The 25,535-nt window shown below is 42.8% G+C and overlaps 1 protein-coding gene across 8 annotated transcripts in view; it reads right to left on the bottom strand.

The window, feature by feature from the left end:
- Window positions 1–7,256: 7,256 nt before the first annotated feature.
- NBEA (neurobeachin) overlaps window positions 7,257–25,535 on the bottom strand; it is a 776,083-nt gene continuing 757,804 nt past the window's right edge. For all 8 annotated transcript variants that reach the window (XM_074986506.1, XM_074986516.1, XM_074986543.1 and 5 more), the window contains 4 exons: window positions 16,136–16,237; window positions 12,678–12,874; window positions 11,069–11,220; window positions 7,257–9,066 (listed from right to left, as the gene is read on the bottom strand). In XM_074986506.1, the coding sequence (XP_074842607.1) occupies window positions 8,976–9,066; window positions 11,069–11,220; window positions 12,678–12,874; window positions 16,136–16,237 (542 nt within the window). In that variant the 3' untranslated portion in view covers window positions 7,257–8,975. The remainder of the gene's footprint in view (window positions 9,067–11,068; window positions 11,221–12,677; window positions 12,875–16,135; window positions 16,238–25,535) is intronic.

Raw genomic sequence — 25,535 nt, 5'->3', positions numbered from 1 at the left:
ATGCCCCAGCCAGCTCTGAGCCATGGGACTGTGAGGGTTTCCCCTGCCCCCAGCCGGGGATCCCTCAGCTGGGGCTGCCAGTGGGCATCCACACCCCAGCTGGCTCCCAGGTTCAGGTCAGTGGGGTCCCCCTGTCCATGGCTGGGGGTGAGTACTGGCACCTTTTTTTTTTTCAACAAAAAAAGTACTGTGTATATATTCAATAAGATAATTATTCATTGTCTAAAAGTTTGGTAATCACAAGCTGTGGCCTATCAAATTCACGGCCCATTTTGGTCAATTTCATCCTTATGGGATTTTAAAAGCATAATTTTCATGATTCAGCTGTTTAAAATCTGAAATCTCACAGCGTCATAATTGCAGGCATATTGGCCCAAAGGGAGGTAAGTAGGTGATTGGGGATTGTAAGGTTACTGTCAGGAAAGTTGTGGTACTGCTTCCCTTACTTCTGTGCTGCCGTTGATGGCAGCACTGCCTTCAGAGCTGGGCAGCTGGAAAGTGGTGGCTGCTGGCTGGAGTCCAGCTCTGAGCTGAGCCACTGCTAGCAGCAACAAAGAAGTAAAAAATTGCAGGGTATGGTGTTGCCACCCTCCTGCATAGCTCTCTGCAAAGCTGGGCCCTCAGTTAGCAGCCATCACTTCCAGGTCACCCAGCTCTGAAGGCAACAGTGCAGAGGTAAGGATGGCATAGGATGGTATTGCCACCCTTACTTCTGTGCTGCTGCTGATGGGGTGCTGCCTCCAGAGCTGGCTGTTTGGTCAACAGTTGCCCTCCTCTGGGCACACAGCTCTGAAGTCAGAAGGGAAGTAAGCCGGGCAGTACTGGGACTCCTGTGAATGCGCTTTTCTGTCATGACTCCGAATATGAGAAACACTGGGCTGTCCCATGAAATATCCGTAGCACAGGGTAAAAGCTCACAAAAGTCCAGACTGCATGGTCGTGATACATTTTTCATGGCTGTGAATCAGGAAAAGTTGCAAGATTGGGAAGGAAAAAGTCAAGACATTCTATGAACTCTCTTGCATTGTAAATCTATAGTGCTTCTTCCCTTTGTTAAGTGAAAGCCTAAATTTTATTCGGTATATATTTAGCTTCATTCATCTAATCTAGCTCATCTGTCTCTGTGTGTGTGTGTGTGTGTAATATTTCAATGTCTATTAACAATTGAATGATAATCTAAAGTTCTAAATATCAGCAAATGTGCTGCAAGTAATGGATTCAAAAATGTGGGTGTAAATCACATAGTGAGGTTGTTAATTAAAACTCATGTGCATGAAGCTCCTTTATGTTATTTTTATGTACCAGTTTTCTTGCAACAGGAGGAGGTTCTCTTGATGTTATGAAAAATCAGCCCTTAGCTTGATGTGTCTATTCCAGATCCAGATGCTATTATCCCTGGCAGTCTGAGGGTTTGCTTCAAACATCCTGCTTCTTTGTAATCAGAGCTGAGGCGCTATATTATAACAAGCATCTTCCATAACAACTGTTCACAGGCAGCATTTTTGGCTTTACAAGCAGCGTCTGTGAGAATCGCTGTCAGCATAATTATTCATCCAAAGTATTTTCAATAAATTGGGCCTATCTAGTCCTTCCAAGGATTAAAAATGTGGTGTCTTCACTTTCTTTTCCCCTTTCTAGCTTAAGGGAAATAAATAGCAAGCTTCTATTACTGCCCCTGCTATGGTAGGGTAATCGCCAAAGCTCTAATCCTGATAGTTTCTGCATCACTCACTAGTACCATAGAATCTCTATGGATAGCAATTCCATGCTCTAATAATAGGAATATAGTAGTAGGGATATACTACCAACCACCTGAACAAGATGGTGCTGCTGATTGTGAAATGCTCAGGGAAATTAGAGAGGCTATTAAAATGAAAAATCCAACAGTGGGGATTTCCTTCTCTTCCCATATCGAGTGGGTACAGTTCACCTTAGGACCAGATGCAGGGATAGCTGCTTGGCATCTTAATTGACTGCTTCTAGGAGCAGCTAGTCCTGTGACCCACAAGGAGAGAGGCTATGCTTTATTTCATCCTAAGTAATGCACAGGATCAGGCCCAAGAGGTGACTATAGATGGACCGGTTGGCAAAAGTGACCATAACATAATTAAATTTAACATCCATGGGGGTAGAAATAGCACTATATCCCCCAACACTATAGCATTAAATTTCTGAACAGAGAACTACACAAATTGAAATGATCAGTTAAACAGAAATGTAAGGGGGCTAAAAGTAAAGTATCTGAAAGCTACATGCAAATTTTTTAAAGACACCATAATATAGGCTCAACTTAAATGTATTCCCCAAATTTAAAAAAAAAAAGTTGGCAAATTATAAAAGTGTCACCCTGACTAAACCCAAAGTAAAAGAAACAGTAAAAGCCAAAATTGTATATTTAAAAAAAAAAGGAAGTTTAACCCAAGTGAGGAAAATAGAAGGATCATAAACTGGCAAATGAAGTGTAAAAATTATAAGTAGGAAGGCCAAAAAAAATTTTGAAGGACAACTAGTCAAAGGCTCAAAAATTTAAGTACATCAGAAACAGAAAGACAGCTACACAAACAGTGGGGTCAGTAGCTGTTAAGGATGACAAGACCATACAAGAGAAAATTAAATGAATTCTTTGCATCAGCCTTCATGGCTGAGGATGTGAGGCACATTTCCAAACCTGAGCTATTCTTTTCAAGTGACAAATCTGAGGAACTGAGGTATCAGAAGAGGGTTTGGAACAAACTGATAAACTAAACAGTAATATGCCATCAAGACCAGATAGTATTCACCAAAAGTTCTGAAGGAACTAAAATGTGAAATTGAAGATTTACTAAATGTAGTTTGTAACCTATCCTTTAAATCAGCTTGTGTAACAAGTGACTGGAGCATAGCTCATGGTGCAATCCAACCCCTCATCTAGATCATTGATAAATATGTTGAACAGAACAGGACCCAGAACCGAACCTTGGGGCACACCACTAGAAACCGGGATGGCGGTCGGTTTCTAGTGGAGTGCCCCAAAGTTTGGTTCTGGGTCCTGTTCTGTTCAACATATTTATCAATGACCTGGATGAGGGGTTGGATTGCACCCTCAGCAAGTCTGCAGATGACAGTAAGAGGTAGATAGGCTGGAGGGTAGGGACAGGATCCAGACTGAGTTAGACAAATTGGAAGACTGGGCTGCAAGAAATCTGATGCGGTTCAATAAGGACAAGTGCAGAGTCCTGCACTTGAGCCATAAGAATCCCAAGCATTGTTGCAGGCTGGGATCCAACTGGCTCGGTAGTAGTTTTGCAGAAAAGGACCTGGGAGCTGTAGTGGATGAGAAGCTGGACGTGAGTTAACAGTGTGCCACTGTAGCCAAGAAAGCTAATGGCATATTAGGTTGCATCAAGAGGAGCATTGCCACTAGATCCAGAGAAGTGATTATTCCTCTTTATTCGGCTTTGGTGAGGCCGCATCTGGAGTACTGTGTCCAGTTCTGGGCCCCCAATTATAGGAAGGATGTGGATACACTGGGGAGGGTCCAGCAGAGGGTGACCAAAATAATTAGGGGGCTGGAGTATATGACTTATGAAGAAAGGTTGAGGGAACTGGGAATGCTTAGTCTGCAGAAGAGAAGACTGAGGGGGCACTTGAGAACAGCCTTCAACTTACTGAAGAGAGGTTGCAAAGAGCCTGGAGAGAGGCTGTTTACAGTGGTCACGGATGGCAGAACATGGAATAATGATCTCAAGTTGCGGTTAGAAAGGTTCAGGTTGAACAATAGGAAAAACGTTTTCACTAGGAGGGTGGTGAAGCATTGGAACGGTCTACCCAGGGAAGTAGTGGAGTCTCCATCCCTGGAGGTGTTTAAGTCTCGCCTTGACAAAGCCCTGGTGGGGCTGATCTGATGGGTTTGGACCTGATGGCTTTTTTAGGTCTCTTCCAGCTCTATTGTTCTATGATTCTATGACTGGTAATTGGTTAAAAGGCAGGGAAAAAGGGTCAGTTTTCAGAATGGAGAGAGGTAAATAGTGGTGCCATTCATCATATTGATAATTTTTCTGGGAAAGGGGGAACACAGTGAGGTGGCAAAATTTGCAGGTGATACAAAACTACTCAGGACAGTTAAGTCCAAGGCAGAATTCAAAGAATGACGACAGGCTCTTACAAAACTGGGTGACTGGGCAACAAAACTGCAGGAGAACTTTAATGTTGCTAAATGCAAATTATTTCACATTGGAAAACATAATCCCAATAATACATATAATATGATGGGGCATAAATTAGCTGCTCCTACAGAAGAAAGAGCTCTTGGAATCATGGTGGATAGTTCTCTGGAAACATCTACTTCATGTGCAGTGGCAGTCAAAAAAGTGAACAGAATGTTGGGAATCATTAAGAAAATAATAATAAAATGGAAAACGTCATACTGTCCCTATGCAAATTCATGGTAGGATCACATTTTGAATACTGTAGGCAGATGTGGTCACCTTATCGATCTATCTATCTGAAATGGAAAAGGTTCAGGAAAAGGCAACAAAAATGATTAGAGATATGGAAGAGCTTCCATATGAGGGGACATTAATAAGACAGGGACCGCTCAGCTTGGAAAAGAAATGACTGAGGGAAGATATGATTGAAGTCTATAAAATCATGATTCCTCATCATCATCAACAACAACAACAACCATGGGCTCAGCACCTGTTGGTGTCCGATGCCTCCCATGCTATTTCCTTCCATCTTTCCCTCTCCGGTGTGGAGTGGGTTAGTTTCTGTAGAGTAGCTCCACACCAATCTACTATCTACCCATCCTCTGTAGGGTCTTCCTCTCTGATTTGAACAGTACATCATATCTAATACCAGAGTCTTGACTTTTTGTTGTTCATTCCGCAGTCATGCCTGAATAGCTGTAACTTCCAACCTGAGCTGTAACTTCCAAACTTCCTTGTATAACCTTCTACAGCAGTATTTTTTTTTTTTGGCTGTATCTTCCTGTATAATTTCTCATTAGTTACCTTCTGCATCCATCCCGTTCTTAGGATTGTGCTCTAACAACTCCTCTCAAATGCCAATATCCATCTTTTTGAATCTTTCATTATCGCACATATCTCACAGCTGTACAACTTGCTGCTGAATACACCTGTTTTCAAGATGCTCAGCTTCCTTCCTAAGCTAATTGCTTTGCTTTTCCAGATCTTGTCCATAGCCTTGAAACATGCTCTTGCTTTCACTATTCTACTCACTCTATCCTTCTTACAATCTAGATCATACATCCTGTTACTTCCCAGATACATGAATGTTGCTATGTTCTCTAATTTGATCCTGTCTACACTGATCTTCTTTCGTATTTCCTTATATCCAAATAGCATTGTCTTCATTTTATCAATGATCATAATCAGTCCATACCACTTCCCTTCCTCATTTAACATCTGCACCATTCTCACTAGCTTCTCTTCATCTTCTTCGATGACAATTATGTAATCTGTGAACATCAAGTTGTTAATTCTCATCCCATATACTGATATCCCTTCTACCTCTTCCTTGATCTTGTCCATCGCTCTCTCTAAGTGCGTGATGAAGATACTCAGCGATATCAGATCTCCTTGCCGCATACCTCTACACTTTCTAAATCAATTTCTCAACTCTGCACATTCTCACTGTTGCCTCTGCATTGTTGGTGATATCTTTCAACAACCGTATCAGTCTGCTATCCACTCTGTATGACTCCTAATACTGCCCAAGTTGCTTTCTGATCTATACTGTCAAATGCCTTCTGAAAATCGATGAAGCAACTGTAGATGTTCTTTCTCTTTCATTGAGCTTTCTCCATTACCAATCTTAGTGCCAAAATCTGCTGTATGATACATCCACCTTTTCTGAATCCTGCTTGGTTGTCCATTACATGTTCTTCTATCTGTGATCTTACTCTCTCCATCAGTATACCCATCAGCACCTTCACTTTTTAGGGCAGTCATCCACCAGGAAGCCTCAACTCTGCCATGAGCTCTAGGGGTTCCATGCTAGTCTCAAGCTTGGATAGAGGAGGAGGGTCGGTCAGATGAGTGTTGATGTGCTGATTCTAAAACAACAATATGAATGAAATTTGATGTCAGTACTACTTAAAAGATGCTGGCTCAGACATCACCTGGATAAACAAGGTCTGCGATACCAATTGAGAGATTGGGGTTGGGTTGATAAGGTGGCTACCAAAAAAAAATTACAACTAATCAATCAGATTACAACTCTCATTCAGAACATGGACTGTCTGAATGCTGTGGGCAACTGACTAAGCCCCATTAAAAAGAAATACTGCGGAGGTGGAGTCTTTCATTTACCTTCTTATCTTTAAGGGTTTTCCACCAGAGATTACACCTTTCATTGTAGCACTTGTGATGACTGGCCATCCTATTCTTTTATGAATGGGGCTTAATTCTGCTGCACATGTCCTGTGTGCCACACTCAGGCTGCTGTGAACCACGTGAACACTCCTGAATTCTGGGCCCTTTCTGACCACGGAAAACAACTTCAGTGGGGTGCAGCAGAAAGAAAGCAGAGTGGTATGCTAGATAGAGGGACATTTTGGCATTGGACTTTTATACTGCAATGTGTGAAAGTGAGTCACTTTTAATCAGAGTTTTTCTTTTGTTTTACACAGACCCAGTGTTTGCAAGAGGGAAGTATTAGAGGCACCCAGGAGGAGTTTTTATTTTTCTCAGGTTCATGGATGAGGCTCAAGCTGGGTTTGTTTTATATTGTTAAGAGAAACCCCTAAGCAGAGAACCTGGCCCTTGCTGTCACCAATGCCACCTGACAGAAAGGTTACATGAGATAAAATATGAGTGTATATTAACCACCCCCCCAAAAATGGTAGCAGGATGAGGGGAAATCATCAGTGACAAAAAAAGCTTTTTTAAAAAACATGGAAATAAATAATGTAGCAGGGTTGAAAAAAACGCAACACTGAATCAGAAATCATGTAACCTTGTAATTTTGTTACTATGATCCTTCCCCCATCTGTTCATGAAACCCACTTGTGTCTGGGTTCATTTGGATGGTCTTTCATGACCTGAACTTCCATTCCATATTTGCGCAGTAGGGCTTCTAGGCAGTGGTGTAACACTAATAATTATTGTTAAGTGGTCTTAATGTTTTATCACTCTCCTTCCAATGACACGTTCTCTCTCTGTACCCAAAAATAATTTTTATTTTAAAACACATCCCACCTAAGCTAATGCTGACTGTCCTCAATGAAATAAAAAAAAACAAACAATCACTGAATTCTTTGCATATTTTATTTTTCTTTTTTGGATTTCCAACTCACACACATCTGGCATATTTTACATCTTTGCAATAAAACATGGTTACAATAGCTTAAGGAATTTATATATCCAAAATATTTCACCATGATCTCAAGATGAAATGAACGTGTCTTCCAGATGTTCAGTATTCTCCCAATTCTAAACTACAAACTCAAGATATTGCTTACAGACTGGTGATGAATAACTTAATCATTACGTTGATTCCCCATGATTCCAGAATCTTATAAATACAAACAACAATGAAGAAGGAATTCAGTGCTAAAACTTACTAATACAAGGTGGATAACAAATAAGTAATCACATCAATAAATAATGATATGTTTCCGGTGCAAAGTGCCAATACAAAGAATCCATTATCATTTTAAATAAATGACTGCAAGTGAGTGTAAATTCTGAGAAAATTACATTCCTGTTACATGCCTCATAGCCCTACCGACACAATATGTACATCTATGACAATACAGTCACCAAATATACAAAGAAGAAACATGAAGAAAAGTGTATATACCCCTGGGTGTGTAATTTGATCAGTACAATGTGTGGAAAATTATTCTGATAGTCATCATTACAGTACTGTAAAACATGAAGTGCCATAGGCTGAGAATGTGACTTCCCATGAGGTTTTCAGAAGAATCTAAAAGAATATAAATTATAACTTATCTTTGCACTATAGCTAAGGATGTTAAACAAACCAAACTATTACAAGGAAAATAAGAAAAAAAATGTAACTGAGGCTCTCTTCCCTCAGTGGACCATATGCCAAATGTGGTGAATCCAGAAGTAGAGCACTCTTGCTGTGTTAGAATCATCAAGCACTACAGAGCATTACAAGACTCTTGATGATATAATGAAAATCAGAAGCTTTCCACTACGCTTCCTTTCTGACTTGTTTATAAATTTAAAAGGGAAGAATTTAACTTTAATTGTATAAGTATGGCAAATGATGGCTTCTTATCCAAATGCTTCATGAGCAAAACTCCACTTGGAAGAGAATAAGTTTAGATTTAAAAAGTGAAAAACATATTTTGGTGAAAATGGCAAAATTACTGACTGCACCCAAATTCAACCCTTTAACACAAGCTGTACCCTTAGACAGATCTCCAGTTTGATTTGTGTGAATACCTCTGTTCCATCAAGACATCAGGATTAAAGTACATGCAAGTTGTAACTCCACAATAAAATTAAGAAACATTTTTGTTCTTTATACAAGGTTTTACTTTTACAAAAGTATCCCTTCAAAGTTAAGATGTGCATCTGATGTACAAAGTATCAAACATATTTTTTCTCAGCTTGAAAAGAGACTGGAAATGGGATGCATGTTAGATTCACAGACTAAACATCGTAACGACTGGACACAAGGTTCCTCAGAATTTTCAAAAGTCTCTTGTGGCGCATCCAACTACCTTTTCTCAATAAACAAAGATATATGAAATAATTACCAAAACATCTCCTAATTCATATAATTTACATGATACAAGCTTGCTTTTCAGCAGCTGGTGTTCAGTTGTGAAAAAACACACAAAATAAAATGGTTGCTGACTACAATGTACAGCTATTGCTGGGTGTAATGGAATGTACAACGGAGGTCAATGCAGACGTGGTTTTCCACCAGAGATTACACCTTTCATTGTAGCACTTGTGCTCTCAGCTTTACCTTGGCTTTCAGTTCTTCATTCAGCTTCAGTATCTGTTCTGATGCTCATAATGCCACCGATTAAAATCTATATTAAAAGCTACAATGCTACCAGAAGCCATGCCAGTAATCAGAGTTCTGGAAAAAGTAAAAAGACAGACTGTAGATACTGGACTTGTGAATTTTTTTTCAATATTAGTCATCTTTTAACTTTCTAAATTTGCAGCTCATGTTGAATATTAAAGATAGCGACAGCACAGAGGCTTCCCTTCAGCAGTTATGCATAAATATTTCACTAATTAGGTCTTTTTAAAAAGTCACATCCTGAGTATGTTCCTAGTCTCTTTCCTTAGACATAATGACAATGAATTTCTAGCTACAATTTACCGCTTTAATTGTAGGCTTTAGCTTTTCTTATATGCCACCTCAATTGGATTTTGGATGTCAACCAGCTATGGATACCAACACTACAAAACACATTCTATCAGTCCCCACTTCAATGAGAATAATCTTGTGCTGAAAGTAAACGTGCTTATGTGCATTGCTGAAAGCGTTTTTTTCAAAACCCAGCATTAGAACCAGAAGCTAGAAAAATTAGTCTAGTAAATAGAATCTATACTAATTGTAAAAAAAAGAAGCTTTTGAACACTGCACACCACTGTAATATAAACGTGGCAGAATTCCAGGAGTAAATAAGCCTCAGTCTGTAAGTTAGTTTTGATTTGACCAAGTCTGAGGTTATGTCAACACCATGTAACTTACGGTGCTGCACTGCTATTGGCTGTACTGCGTGGCTGCCCTTTACCGCAAGCAGTTCCTCCAGTGACAAAATAAAAGTGTTTTTTGTCGCTACAACTTTTGTCATTTGAGGGAAGAGAGGAGGGTCCACATTCCTGAACAACAAAAGTTTTATTGATGAAAGGGCCAGTGTAGACATAGCCTGTGACAGAAATCTTGTTTCAGGTCACCAGATGACATACAAACAATGGGGTAGCTATGTGATGTCTGGGCATTTTTCGTGCTGCAGCAAACAGTGGTACACAATATATAATTTCTAAAAAGTGTTAAGAAAAATAAGCTGAAATGTATATTATAGGATTTTTAAAAAAATCTGTGTAGTCTTCACATTTCGTGTGAGTGAGTTCTATGGACAAACAGCATATTGATAAATGATGAAGAAACTAAACCAGGGGTTGGCAACTTAAAATAGTAAGAAGAGCCATTTTTTCCAATTTGGTAAAAAACTCAGTAATTCCAGAGCCGCAATGCATGTGAATATGAGACGGTCCTTAATAAATAAGGTTGACCCATACTTTTTGTAACCCCTATTTTAAGAACAGCGTGCACACAATGATTTGTAATGGGATACATATTTACTGCAGGACATTCACGAACTTTAAATATATACTCTATTTCCTCACGCTTTATGTGCATGTTTGTACCACTATCTTCCTGACTTTCACTCCCAAACCTTCCCTCTCTCTGGAAGACCCTAGGGGGAGTTATCCAATGTTTTGGGATCACATATCATTTGCTATTACATATGAGTTTTCATTTTGGGGCTTTTAGACGTTCACCATTTATCGAAAATAATCAGGATTTTTTTTAACTTTGCATTTGTAGCATCAAGAGCCACAAAGAAGTCCTTACAGAGCTACACGTGGTTGTTGAGCTACAAGTTGCACACCCCTGAATTAAACCCCTCGCATGTTGGCTTAAATACATCATTAAGGCTCACATTTTAATCACACCAAAATAGAAGATTCAAAGATCGGGCTCATGCAACCCTGGGCTGGCAAGTGGTAATACAATATTCACTCAGGCCTTGATCCTGCAAACAATTATGTGGATACAATCAATCCAGATCCTTGGCTACCATAAATCAGAGCATCTCAGATTAAGTCAAACTGCTTGTCCTGATTTACAATAAGGGAGGAACTGGTGCATGGGACTATGCCTGCTTAACGTTATGCACATGTATAAATGCCTGCAGGATCAGAGCCTAAAATGTCAATCCAGCTAATTCAATAGGAAAGAACTGAGAACATAATTGTATCTTGTATTTTAAATTATGTATAACACTGGTTTGACATGCAAACATCAAGGAACTAATATTAAAAGTTCTAATGCTGCAACTTACCTCTGATCATGAGACAGGTCCATTGCTCTAATGCCAGCATCACAGCCAGGGTAAATATAGAGCTGTTTAAAATCACAAGCCTGCCACACTTCCACTACTCCATTGTCCCCTCCTGTCACCAGGTTCTGTCCGTCACTACTCAGGAGGATGGCCTTCAGAAGAGACAAACAAAACCAGTAACTTCAGGTGATATTGCAGAAAACTAACAAAAACACCCACATATAACTTTCACCTCTGGAATGCGTGTGTTTTTCTTCCCACATTTAAAGGTGAAGAAAAATATTTAAAAATTTAAAAAATCCAGGTTTAGGAACCCTCAAAGCTTCAATAAATTACTCGTCTGCTTTTAAAGTGACAAATAAATAAATGTCACCTGTGACCTGCAAAGCTTTTATGTGCCAACACTTGAGTTCACCATGCAAAACTTGTGTCTGCCCTGAGGTTTTTGAAGTCATTACTAACATCTAAGGCAGGGATCCCAACTTATGGGTCAGGACCCAAACATGGGTTGTAGTTAGATTTGTTAAGGGTTACTTACAGCTTGGAGCTGCACATGGCTCTTAAAGAAGCCATTTCCAATTCCTTAATGCTGCCACATCCACAGCTCTCAATCAATACAGAAGCAATTACACATCACAAAACCACCTTCTTCACCTTTGATATTCATAGGCATCCCAGGCAAGCCACTTAACAGACTCTTGCAGTAAGTAATTTTTGGGCCCCTCCTCCCTTCCCCTCTTTGCCCCCTGCTTCTGTTCTATGTAGCTGATTTGTCAGTTACCATTTTTTGTTTCTATCTCCCTCCAGCCTGAGTGTGACTCACTCAGCCCCTTGAGCCTCTGATTGTGACTCCCCCAGCCCCTGAGTGTGTCCTGGCCTCCCAGCCTGAGGATGACTGCCTCCAGCCTCTGAATGAGGTTTAAATTTGGAGAGTGGGGCGGGGAGCAGTTTGCAGATGAGGTTCTTTCCCCCACCAAAACTCAGATCAACTATAATTAACTATAATAACTAACCATAATAAACAGTGCAAAAATGTATTACTATTATTAATGTTTTCTCCTATTTCTATGAAATAACTGCGATTAATATAGAAACATGAGGGGGCACAATTTTATATTCTTGCCTCAGGTGCAAAATTAGCCTGTTATGGCACTGCTCCCCCTCCACCCGCCGCCCAATTTTGAATTGCCATGGTGAATTGTCAAAATGGGTCCCACCTGGAAAAGGCTGGGAACTGCTGATCTAATAAGGCAAAGCAGACATGTGCATTCCTTACACTGCTTCTAGTCCTAGTGGTAGAGCAGGGACTGAGTCCATATCTTGGTTAATAAATGAAGGAGGAATTAATTTCCAACAATTTTGTTTTAAAGACATATTTCCCACTGAAATTTAAGTTTAAACTTAAATTCCAAGAAGCATCTGTTATCATAAAACACAATTTGTTGGTATTTATTTTGAAAAAAAAAGTGTAAGTTCACATCACACTTGAGATGGACATAAGAGGATTTGAACCTGACATTTTCTGAGAACAACATTACAAATACATTTAATTTTATTGATTTTAAAAAAAGGAATGCAGCCTCAAATGGTTGGTTCTATTTCGATTTACCCTGGTTGAGTCATTGATCTCCATCTGAGCTAAGAGTTTGCCATTAATGCTGAAATTGCTGAATCGTCCTCGCTCATAGTAGATGATGCAGTGGCCTTCACTAGATACTGAAATTAAGCGTGGGTACAAGCAGTTTTCAGTCCCTTCAAGTGCTCTCAGCAAATCTCCAGTAATTGTGTGTACCAGACAAGGACCTTCTGTTCATTCAAAACAATAAAGAAGTATTACACAGAAGCTCATGTCACAAGCCAATACAGTACGCATGCAAGCTGTATATACTATATATGTATCAGATGTATGCTACAGCAGTACTGTGCAGATATTAGAAGACAGTCTCTGATCTAAAGAGCTTACCATCTACAACTACTGTGACAACAAGAAAGTAGATGGCAGAAAGTGGAAAAGGATACAGCATATCAGCAGAGTGTTTTTTTTTTTTTGTTACTTTAACCATTAACTCCTTTCAGTTGTGAGTATTTTTAACCCTTGTCTAAAAATTAAGATTCACAAACTCAGCTTGCCCTCCTCTCAACTGTTCAGGAGTCTGTCAAGCTGCATCTCCCCTTGCTAATGTGAACTTATTCCCTCCCACCCACCTCATGGAACAACCAAACAGATGGGGCCTCTATCAGTATAAAGTACTGAAGGCTCCCTGGAGATGAGCTCTCCACATGACCACGTGTTCCTCCTGCAGTCACTGTAGGTCTCCTCCCCCAATGAATAAATAGCATGTGCTGACTTTAATACTGAAGTGATATCATAATGAGAATGTGATTAAAGGTCAACATTTGTGACTCCCTAGTAATTCTGGCACATGACATATTCTAAGGAGTTTTTAAATGATGTGCACCAAATATGCATTTTCTTCAGGTAAATTTTATTTAATTTGGACACCATTTTTACTGGTGTTGGTAACAAAACAAGTATAAAAGCAACAACACACTTTTCAAGTCTGGGTTCATCAATAACTATTCAAGCAATATTTTTTCCAAGTGAAATGGTGGAAATCTCTTGGGGAGTGTAGATAAAGGTTGGGCACAAAGAGAAATAGTCCCTCTGTCACAAGTGTAACAAGCCATTCTACTTATAAGCAGAACAATCTTTCTCTTAAACTTAGACCCTGATCCAGCAACTGGATTCAGACACCCCACTAATTTTAGTGAGCTTCAGCACCTGGGCCTAAGGGCTTGCCCATTTAGATCCATATGCAGAACCTGGGACCTAGTTTATAAATTCATTGGGAAAAGAATTGTGTTTTCCCATATCGGGTCTAATCATAGCCCTACCTAGTTTTTAATAATTCAGAAACTGGCTCTGTCTGCATCTCTCAACTTTCCTGTTTTAAAAGACGACAAATGTCACTTTGAAACTATCCTCAACAGAAAAGAATAATAGTTTCAAAGTGACATTTGTCATCTTTTAAAACAGGAAAGTTGAGAGATGCAGACAGAGCCAGTTTCTGAATTATTAAAAACTAGGTAACTGAAAAGAGGGATACAGTAGTATTTAGGCACATGGACAAAGTGACCCACATGAACCATGAGGGACCAGAGAAGAAAGAAATAAAGGAAATCATCTGATTTAGGATGCTGGCCTACAGAAATGCAGACAGACCATTCATGTCTATGGTTGAATAAGAATGTAAGTAAGCTTAGGAAAATACTCTCGGTTTGATGTGTAGGACTTGGTCCCATTAATTCTACCTCCTGGCCTAGTGATGTCCTAGTGAATTACCATCTGGAGTTGTGTGTCTGTTAATATAGTGAAATGAAGTGCTAGAAAAAGCCAAGTTGTGCAGGGGAATGACAGGCAAGGTATGGTTAGGAACACATGAGGATTAGTCATGTAGTGTTGTGGTAAAAATGCAAATAGGGAAACTGAAAAGGAGGGAAACTGCTGAGGAAGCTTGAGATGAGGAATCAGTGAGAAAACAGACAGAACTTGTATGTACCATACGGAATGGCATAACTGAAGGAAAAGCAGGGGAAGGATGGCTCAGGAGAGCAGAATTTGACGAAAGGTTTCTGAGACTTACAGTGTAGGCCCCAATTTCTCTTAATGAATCAGGGATGTATTTTTATTTGATATGTAGGTGTTTAGCTATCCAACAAAGTGCCTCTAAAAGACCTGCATTTCTAAACTGTTAGATTTCCATTAGCATCTAATGAAGCCGCAGGTAATCTACCTCAGCCATTACAATAGAAAGTAGTTTGAAACTGTACAGTTCAAAAGGATATAGTCCTACGGCACGAAAGTAATATGAAGTTGGCTTGTGGGCTAAGCATTAATATCACTGAAAGAAAAAAGAAATCAGGGTATGTTCCTAGTTACCGTGCTGTATCCCACACATTTCTTGACCTAGCCTAGCCTTCTTAAATACCATTGTTAGAATTAATGACCCATTAGCATTTTCTGTTCGAATCTGCTGTATTCAGAGGTTTTGAAGTCAGCAATGAAAATAAATGTGGAGTTCAAAGTTGTCATAAAATGTATCAGTCAGTCAAACAAGCTTAACTGTGAATGCATGAGACAGAGTAATCAACCTGGCCTTTTTACCCTCTGAAGCAAGAATCCTTCTTAGGAATTCATGGAAGGATAAATTCCTATGAGGAGAATGGAGGAAAGAGGCAACATTTTCAGGAGATGAGGAAGAGATTTGGATCTGGGGGGAGAAGGCATATAAAAAGTCCAAGAGGAGAATATGGGCCAGAAAGAGAAATGGGGCAGGGAGACCTGTGAAGAGTGTATTTAATAATGTGGAGAGAAGAAGAAGAAAGAACAGAAGGAGGGAAATGAGAAAGAACGCATCAAAAACAAAGGTGAGTACGAAAGGATTTTTTGAGTACTTGTATTAGTAATTGTCAGGTACTCTGGATTCCACAGAGAAATAATTGGAGAAATAGGGCAACAACTGATAATTCAGTGGATGGCTCAAAACTTTCTAATGGGAGAGGACAAATAGAGCTCAGGCTCAAGCACATGGACCAACAGACTTTACCTTTCTTGCCCAGGAGAATGGAAACAACCTAAATATGCCTAATTTTTATTTGAAATGTTCCAGCTACCTTGCAAGTAGGTGCATTCCTAGATGGCTCCCCTCACAATCCTATGTATCTGTCTGCTGGAAGCTTGACCATGGCTCTTGTTTTTTTATCAGGATACCATTGCATACAATGTTACTATGTGAGTTTCACCAACTAGTATTCATAGTTTGTGCACAGGAATAGAAAATGATGGCTGGAGAGTACTGTTTTATGATATACTAAGTGTGTTTGTGTCTAAGTGTTGTATATATTGGTGAAAATGTGGCCAGTGTGTTAACAGCTGCTAAAATTATCAGAATTAAAATATGCCTTGGTAGAGGAGACTTAGGATAATAAAATTACACTCAAGGGAACACAGTCTCTGAAGGAGATTTTGAAATTTTTTAAAACTTAAACTGTAAAATGACTTCTGACCTTTAGCCCCACTGATAACAAGTCCCAGCTCTGCACAGACTGATACACAGACAACTTCGTGGTCATGACCAGTTAGAACAGCTCTAGGAGCAGGATAATCACCTGTAAAAAGAGCAAGCAACAAGAGTAAGGCACTGCAAACCAAACATACTTCACCAATAAAGGAGTTTTGCCGCAATTTGTTTTAAATTATTAAGCATCAGAAGATGGGGCAATTCTTGGATTTTCTATGCAGAACTGCATTTGAACCTCATCAAAGGTCTCTTACAGCAACACTTCAGTGCACACTTGGACACATAAATATACCTTTATTACTTAGTACAAGTGGGAGATGCGCTGTATACATTGCACAGTATGATAGTAGGATACCTGAAACCTGTGCTGTGTATTTTAACTGTTTTTAAAAAATAAATGCATTCCAGAGAACTGACATAATAGTACTGATAATAGTAACACACTGATATCCCATGTAACATAGCACATACTTCTAGGAAAAAAACAAGAAAGTTATGTTCAACTTCTAAATCCCTTCATAGAATCTACATATTTATCAATGCATATTACACCGAGATTTAAAATCAACCAAACAGCAAAACATGCGTGTTTGTGCATATATGACAAAGATACTTCACATGGCAGTGGTCAGCTACACATTATCTATAACGTATCTGGTGTTCTTTGAGCTGTTTGGTCTAAACGGGTGGTCCACCTCAGGATGTGTGCTTGCAGATGCATTACTGACCACAGATTTTTTTCAGCAGTGCCCACAGATTCATGCCAGTCCCTTGCATATTCTCATTATAAAATGAGGATATAAAGGGACAGACAGACCCACACTGCTCAAGTTTCTCCTCAACCACGAAGCCTAGAAACAAGACTGCAGCAAAGGAAAAGAGGAACAGATGAGGATCACTCACAGAGACAAAACATCTTAAAGAACACCTGTTATGGAACTAGTAAGTAACTTTTCCTTCTTCCACTTGTTGTCCCAATGGGTGCTACACCTCAGGAAAATCCTAAGCACTACGAGTGGTGCTAGGGAGGTAGATTCAGTATCTCAAAGAACAGATTTGCTACAGGTCAGATCCAGAAGTACAATAGTGTAGTGCTGGGAAAACATGTGAACAACTGATGAATTTGTCATGGCTGTGAAAGTGTCCATGACAGTTATATTCCAAAGTAGGGCTCTGGGGGTGGACTTAGCCCTAGTGGAATAAGCAGTTACTATAGATGGGGGTTGCCCTGAGTTTGAGATTGACGATGTGGAGTGATGAAGATTAAGGAGTTAAATTGCCTTGGATTGTGAAACACTGGAGATGGACACCCCTATCCAGTAGGGGAGCATCTATGTTAATGACCTAGTAGTTGGGTGGTTGCAAAAACAGAACTTCCACACAAAGCTTGTGAGGGTCCTTCCACTAGCTGGGAGACACAAGAAACTCTTGGATGTACAGTAACCTGCCTAAAGAGAGCAAATGGATGTGAGACAGGCTTGAAGAACTCAGAGTTATCATGCACATTCTTCATAAATACATAAGTTACCATGTGATTCAGCAGTTTATTGCAAACTCTTACTGCAGGCAGTGGGCTCTGTTGTACTGTGGAAATGAGGCTGGACATTGTGGTGAGCCTGTTGATTGGTAAGTATGCTTTGGTGGTTGAGGAGTCTAGTGGGGACCCAGGTGCTGTACAGGTGTCAGAAGAGACCTTTCAAGATTGATATTTAAGCCCAGGGAGTAAAAGAGGAACAGGGTCTTGTTGACTGACGTCTGTATGTCAACGAAGGAAAAACTGTTGAGGAGCCAATCATCCAGATAGGGAAAGACAGTTACTCACCACCAATAAAGATGAATCATGAAAACATAGAGTATTTTTGTGAAGACACTTGGGATGGCTGAAAGGCCACAGAGGAGAAAATGGTATCACTAGTGAACCACGTGAATGGTGAACCATAAGAAGTGACTCTAAGATGGCTTTTAAGCTATACAACAGTATACATCCTGAAGGTGGAGGTTGACAAACATGTCCCCGAGATCTAAGCATGGGATTAGTACTGCTGTTACCATCCTGAATTGCTGTAGAAAGATATAGGTGTTCAGTGCCTGAGGTCCAGGATTAGTTTTTATCCTTTTTTCCTTGGGAACCAGGAATGTGCTCTTCTCCTGTGGCTGGAAATTAAAGAGGTCAGACATGTTGTTTGAAGCTGGGGACAAACCCTGGGAGATGCCTCTCTTTGCAATTTTACCTTTACCCTGTCTAGCTGTGGGACCAGGATCCAGATCCGTGACTGCCCAGCCCTGCCTGGAGCCCAGGGAGTCTAACTTTGTAGCCCTGCCTGAAGGAAGGGGTGAACCTTGGGGGACTGAATCCCCTGCTTGGCTGGGAAGGGGAGGGGTGAACTCTGACCCCGTATATAGACTAGGAATTCCCTTTTTTTGTAGGACAGATCCTGGAACACCGTAGGGAGGGGATGTGGTCCCCTCAGCCGCAGACGCTGAGGAGGACCAGTAGCCACCCTCTGACCAACAACAAAGAACACACAAGAGTTGTGAGGAAACTAAAGCTGAGAAGGATGTATAGACTATTTATTTCTGAATCTGTACATCTCTTGTATCCTGTAAAGAAAAGAGTCATTGTTTTAGAAAGACGAAAGGCAGAGTGAAAATTGGGCTTGGTGCTCTTTTTAAAACATTTTGGGTGCATCTACGCTAGCTGGCTACTTCGAAGTAGCTGGCACAATGTTGAAATAGCATGCGTCACGTCTACACGTGCCATATGCTATTTCGATGTTGAAATTGACGTTAGGTAGTGAGACGTCGAAATCACTATTCCTATCCAAAGATGGGAATAGCACCCTACTTTGATATTCAGCGTAGAAGTAGGACGTGTGCAGACGATCCCCATCCCGCTTCTTCAAAATAGTTGAGTCGCTCTGTCCAGCCCCTGCAGAGCTCCATGGCCCCCACACGCAGAAGCCTTTAAAGCACCACGGACCCGGATTTCCTGTGGCAGGAAGGTGAGGGCGTGCCCGCAGCAACACACGCACATGCTAGCTCTGCACACCCTCCGGAGTCCCCAAATCCACCACCCACCACCCACTTCCCATGACAGCCAGCCAGCCCCCAGAGTGCCCCCAGGGCTTCCCCCCCGAGGGGACCCAGGCACCCCTGGCAGCCAAAGGTGGGGCCAATAAGAGTCAAGGCCCCTCCTGGTTGGAGGCTGAGCTCCGAGACCTGCTGAGGCTCTGAGGTGAGGAGGAGGTGCTCCACATGATGGGTAGCAAGTGGTGGAACGCAGAAGCATTCGCCCAACTGGCCGAGAGCCTGGCCGCTCGGGGTCACCCTGCCCACACTCTGGACCATGTCTGGAGCAAGATGAAGGAGCTGTGGCAGGGTTATGCCCAGACCCGGGACTCAGCCAGCCAGTCTTGGGCCACCCCTTCTGCTTGCCCCTATTACAGGGAGCTCAGGGCCATCCTGGGACCCTGGGACACCTCCTCCCCCCGGCCACCCTTCACACCATGGCTGACGAGCCCCAGCAGGGCTCAGAGCTGGAGTCTGGCCCGGAGGCAAGCCCCACACCCTGGGTCCCACCCGAGGAGCTACCCCTCGGGACGGTGGAGGAGGGGTCCAGCAGTGAGGAAGGGGGGCTCCTAATAGACCTCCCCTCCCGGAGCACCAGCCAGGTGTCCACCCACTGGGGTTCCCCTGACTGCGGCAGCGGACAGTAAGGTATGTACCCCACAGGGCACAAACCCCTGGGCCACGGGATGGGGGCACCAGACATGACCAGGTGCCCCACACACCTCCAGTGGACCCCGACCCACAACTGCCCAGCCACAGCACAGTCCCAGGACGGCAGCATGGCCATCAATGCTTGTCAGCACCCACATCCATGCACACCACTGTGCCCTAACCCCGGGGGGCGGGGGAGACCATACAATGGTGACACCCAACATGACACCACACCCACCGATGGGGATGGAGACCCAGCACCCAAGGTGGCCAGGGGGAAAGGGCCATGGGCCAGGGCACAGTACTAACAGCCTTCCCCTCCCTCTCTACCTCTCCGCAACTGCACCATCCGAGGCCCCAGGCAGCCAGGCACCCTCCGTGGTCCCTAAAAGCCCACCGGAGGCTGGCCACCGCCAGTGCCCAGGGACACCCCCAAGGCCAGTGAGATACTCATGCCACTGCTGGACCCAGGAGATGGCCCCCATGGACCCCCAGCTCCTGGCGGCTCTCCAGTTGCAGATGGAGGTGGCCAAGGAGAGACTCCACTTTGACAGGAAGGAGTCCACCCAGCGCTGGGTGGCATGGCAAGAGTTCATGGCATATTCTGGGACATAGCTGGGTTGCACTGGGAGGCTGTTGCCCAGCTCCCGCGCCCCCATGCCCCCCCCGCCACTGCTCCATCCGATGCCCCCCCACCTCGCTGCCTGCCTCACCACCTGCCGCCCCACCTGCCTCGCTGCCCGCCGTGCCGCCTGCCAGCCCGCCCAGGACTAGAGCTCACTGGGGCTGAAGACTGGCCGGTGGAGGCATCCCAGCTGTACTTGCCGGTCCTCCCTGCCCCCAGCCAGCTGCTCCGGGGACTGTGGACTGGGGGGGGTCATGACCTGTACCCACTGGGGGTCACGCTCTTCTACACCCAACCCAGGCTGATGGGCCAATGGCCGAGCCATCCGCTGGGCCCTCATTTGTATATAGTTGGCCCCTTTGTGCATAGTTGTTCCCCTTGTATATAGGTGTCCTCCTTTGTATATTGGTTGTAGTTTTTGTTGGGAACATTACACCATTACTAGTTTTCAATAATTCAGTTTTATTTTCCACAGAACCTGAGATGTGTGCTTGTTGGGGGGATGGGGTGTGGGCAGTGGGGGCAGTGTGCGGACAGTGTGGGCGGTGTGTGTGGGGCCTTCCAGGGAAGGCCAGGGCGGTGCTCAGGGGTCTCCCTGATCAAAATAGGCCCACAGGACCTCGCGGACCCCTACACCCTCGCGGTGGGCCTGGAAATTGGGAGCAGCAGCCAGCTGGGGGAAGTCTGTGCCGGCGTCGACCACCCACCCCTGGATGAAGGCCTCCCCCTTACTCTCCACAATGTTGTGGAGCATGCAGCATGTGCCCACAACCTGGGGGAAGTTCTGGAGGCCGACATCCAGGCGGGCAAGGAGGCACCGCCAGCAGCCCTTCAGGCAGCCGAAGGTCCTCTCCACCACCTGGTAGGCGTGGTTTAGCCAGGCGTTGAACTGCTCCCTGGCTTGGTGTTGAGGTGGCCGGTGTACGGGCGCATAAGCCAGGGCTGGAGGGAGTAGGCTGTGTCCTGCCCTCCACGAGGCAGAGGGTCATGGTGGTGTCCCCCAGACGGATCTCCCTCTGGGGGATGTAGGTCCCTGCCTCCAGCCGGCAGAAAAGGCCCGAGTTCCAGAAGACGCAGTCTTCATGTGTACAGCCAGGCCAGCCCACGTAGACATTCTAGAAGCGGACCCAGCTGTCCACCATGGGCTGCAGGATCACAGAATGGTGGCCCCTCTGGTTGATGTATCTTCTGCTGCTGTGGTCCGGGGTGCGAATGGGGATGTGGGTCCCGTCCAGGGCCCCATAGCAGTTCAGGAAGCCATGGCAGCAAATCCAGCAACGGCTGAATCCAGGTCCTCGACTCAGATGACCCTCTGCAGCAGCATTGCATTGAGTGCACAGACCACCTCTGGGGAGGGAACGCAAGTGCACATGAAGGTGTGCAGGGTGCCCCAGGCCCTCTCCCCAGGCCCTTCACCCAGGCACCCCTCCCTCCCCAGTCCCACACCCAGTCCCTTCCTCAGCCCCCGACTCCCCAGTGGGTGTGTGCCCAGGCCTCCTAACCTCCATGATGACCATGGCCTTTCCCACTCCGAACTGGTGTTCCACAGAGCAGTAGCTGTCTGGAGTGGCCAGCTTCCAGATGGCTACTGTGACCCTCTTCTCGACGGGGAGGGCATACTGCATTCATGTGTCCTGGTGCCTCAGTGTGGGTGTGAGCCAGTGGCAGAGCTCCAGGAAGGTCTGCCAGTGTATGTCGTCATCCCATTCCCCCATGACCAGCTGCTCCCACAACTCGGAACTGGTGGGGTAGCTCCAGAGGTGGCAGAGCACCCAGTGGGGGAGGAAGAGGGGGAGCCCAGTGGTCAGAGGCGTCCCCATCTGCCCCCTGGGAGGGCCCCCCTGCCAGGAGCTGCTGGGCGTCCTTCCATGCAGCACCTAGCAGGGTGCTTGCTCCCTGGGTGACTATGTAGAAGGCTTCCAGGTGCTGCTGCTGCTGCTGGGGGTCCATAGCTGCTGTGCGTCGGTCTGCAAGAGTGTGGCTAGCGCTCTGCAGACCTCGTGCTGTGCAGGCCGGGTGTGTCTGGGAGGGGCCCTTTAAAGGAGCATCTTGCTGTTGCCCCGGAAGGGCTAGTACAGTCTGTGGCCCTGTCCACAGACTTTCCTGGCCCCTTATTTCGATTGGGAGTGTTTGTGTGTGTGGACGCTCCACATTTCCTTCTGAGGCGGCTCCTTTCGATGTTCCCCGTCGCTACTTTGACACTGAACATTGACGGCACCAGCTGTGGGGGATGTGTAGATGATACGCGTCGAAGTAGCCTATTTTGATGTTCTTACTTCAAAATAGGCTACTTCAATGTAGTGTGCTAGTGTAGATGTAGCCTTTGTGATTTGTGAAGCAAATCTCAAATGTTATTGATTTTGATCTCTTGAGATGGGCAATACTGACAATTCCAAATTATTGTGAAGTGTTAAAAGTAAAGGGACCTATACAGTATGATCTGATTGTGATCAGACTAATAAATGATTACATTCAATTATCTCATGGGCTTTTAAATTCTGAAAGGAAAGCAGAACACAATTTGCAACAAGATTTTTTCCTCCTAGGTTGCCAAATAAATCAGCTTATTATCTGTAAGATATTATTCTGCAATAGCAAAACATAACACTTTGAAGCTGCAAGCATTTAATTTTAAATCACTAAAACCGAGTTAATGTAGAAAAACATACATTTTTATAATTAAACTGAATGTCAACTATGAACATTTTGATGTGCAAAATTTGCACTACAGGCTGGTAGTGTCCCTTAGTGCAGACTTTTTAAGATCCTATTTCAGAATATACTTCATGAATCTGTAAAATGTAATCACAGAATTTGATTATTTGGAGTAACAGATAAATGGTTACAGAAAATATAGTATTTCCCCTTAGGGCTCAAAGGAAGAAAATAAAATTGTAGTCAGTGATATCTTCTACTGGGAAAACTGCAGTGTGGGGAAGCAAACCTCACCCACATAACATTTCATTGCAAAGAACAGATGTCATGAACCTCAGCAATCATTCAAAATCTAGCAAAATATTCTGTCACTGTCACATCACCACTGATAGATGCAGCTAGAGGTTAAAGGCTATGACACAGAGGGAGCTGCAGGTGAAACTACCCCACTATGAATTGAAACACCATTACTATCAGCTCACAGTAATTTTCCCAATGTAGCACCTCTGCAAAAGAATCATTATGGGATTTAAACAAAAAGATAAAATACACAAAAGACTGAGTCCTCTCTTCAGGCACCTGAGCTCATTTTCAGTTCTGTATGACAAAAATACAATGCATAATGAATTGCAAACTCTTCTGGGGAGGATGCTATGCTCTAATAGTAGAAAAGAAATATAAACAATGTTATTACTTCCTTTGACATGCTGGGTTTTCTCCCAAATATAACGCCACTTACAGGAAGTAATATGTATCTATTGCTGTGGGGAAATGTCTCCTAGTCTTCTTTTGGTAGGGAGGCCTGAATTAGACACAGAGTCAAATTCTGTTCCCCTTTCAAAACTGACTTCAATGGAATCAATAATAGAGCTACAAGTTGGGTTCAAGACATATGTGTATGATATAGAAGCATCTTATTTCAGAAACCATGTGACATAAAAGCAACAAAAGTGCCTTTTTTCTGATACTGAAAAATATATTATTTTTCAATTTTTGTAGTCACAAAACATGCACACACTTTGACAAAATTACCAGGCTACATGTGAAAATGTAAGCTCCCCAACTACACTGAGCTGATCTGTTAGAAAGGAAGATTTTTGACAGTATTTATTTCAAGAAAGACTTTCACTGTATCTCATCTCTGGCAGAACTACCACTATTTCTTAAGAAACATTAACACTGTAGAGCTTTATACATCCACAAAAATTAGCACAAGCAGTGAACTGTGAATATTGTGAAAGTGGAAGAAAGCTAAAAAGAGGAATGTAGTGCATGCTAATACAGACAGCACAGGTCACTAACTTCATAGGTGTAATTGAGTTTTTTGTCATCATCTTTAAGATGACAGGTAATGATAGCTTGCTTTGAGAGCTGTTGATACAAATATTATATAAATATTAAATAGTTTTATTGCATTAATTCTGATATGTGAGATGGATTGCTGAACTGAGTGTTTTATCTCCACATGAGTGCTCCTAAAGGGCTCTCTTACCACAGTATATAGCACTATGGCAGCGACATAGTTTGGTCAACATGCAAAGATGAGAATAGTCAAGGTAGGGCAAATAGCTTCACGTCAACTTTCATTGGATTGACAGTGGAACAGTGAAGGGGCCTGATTTACTAGGTTCTGAACCCTGGTGCCTGTTACAGCCACATTTTCAATGAACAGAGCAAGAAGACCCCTTTCAAAACTGAAATTTAAATAGCACTAACATGTAGTTTACGCAAAATTTAATATTTACACATGCAAGCAGATATTAAACATGCAAACATACCCGTGAAGCCACCTACCTATTTGTGTCCATATGATACAAGACGTTTTTAAAATTCTACCCTTTCAAGGTTTACCACTTCAAACATAGGGTATTAAAAGAATCCAAATATAAAGGAAAGTTTTAGTGGCTCTTCTGAGTCTAAAACCATTCCTCTTTCAGCTGCAAGTTCACAGAATCTTTTAAATCTGGAATGTTTACACAGAAAGAGTTTAAAATTTCATTTGTGCATCAGATCAAATCAATTTGCTGCACAAATGAAAAATTAAAAACTTTCCAGTGTACGACTGCGATCACCCAGAACAGACCATGGAACATATAACAACTCAATGCCTGATTCACATATAACAACTCAATGCCTGATTCACATACATGAATGAAGCATCACAGCCATATACTCCTCTACTCTTGACACAATTATCTGTCTTAATCACCTAAATGTGAAATTAAAGTTGTTGCTCTAGATCTACATCAACCATATTAAGTAGTTTAAAATGTGGCAGAAATATTAGTACTAAAATCAATATTATAATTTGAGAATTATCTACAGAGCTAAACAAAAGTGCAGGATAATTTGCCTAGGTTTCTTAATTGAAGTTCTCAGCATCCCT

The sequence above is a fragment of the Carettochelys insculpta genome, chromosome 1, assembly GCF_033958435.1.
Source record: "Carettochelys insculpta isolate YL-2023 chromosome 1, ASM3395843v1, whole genome shotgun sequence".
Classification (NCBI taxonomy): domain Eukaryota; kingdom Metazoa; phylum Chordata; order Testudines; family Carettochelyidae; genus Carettochelys; species Carettochelys insculpta.
This window is presented reverse-complemented; position numbering and strand designations above follow the sequence as displayed.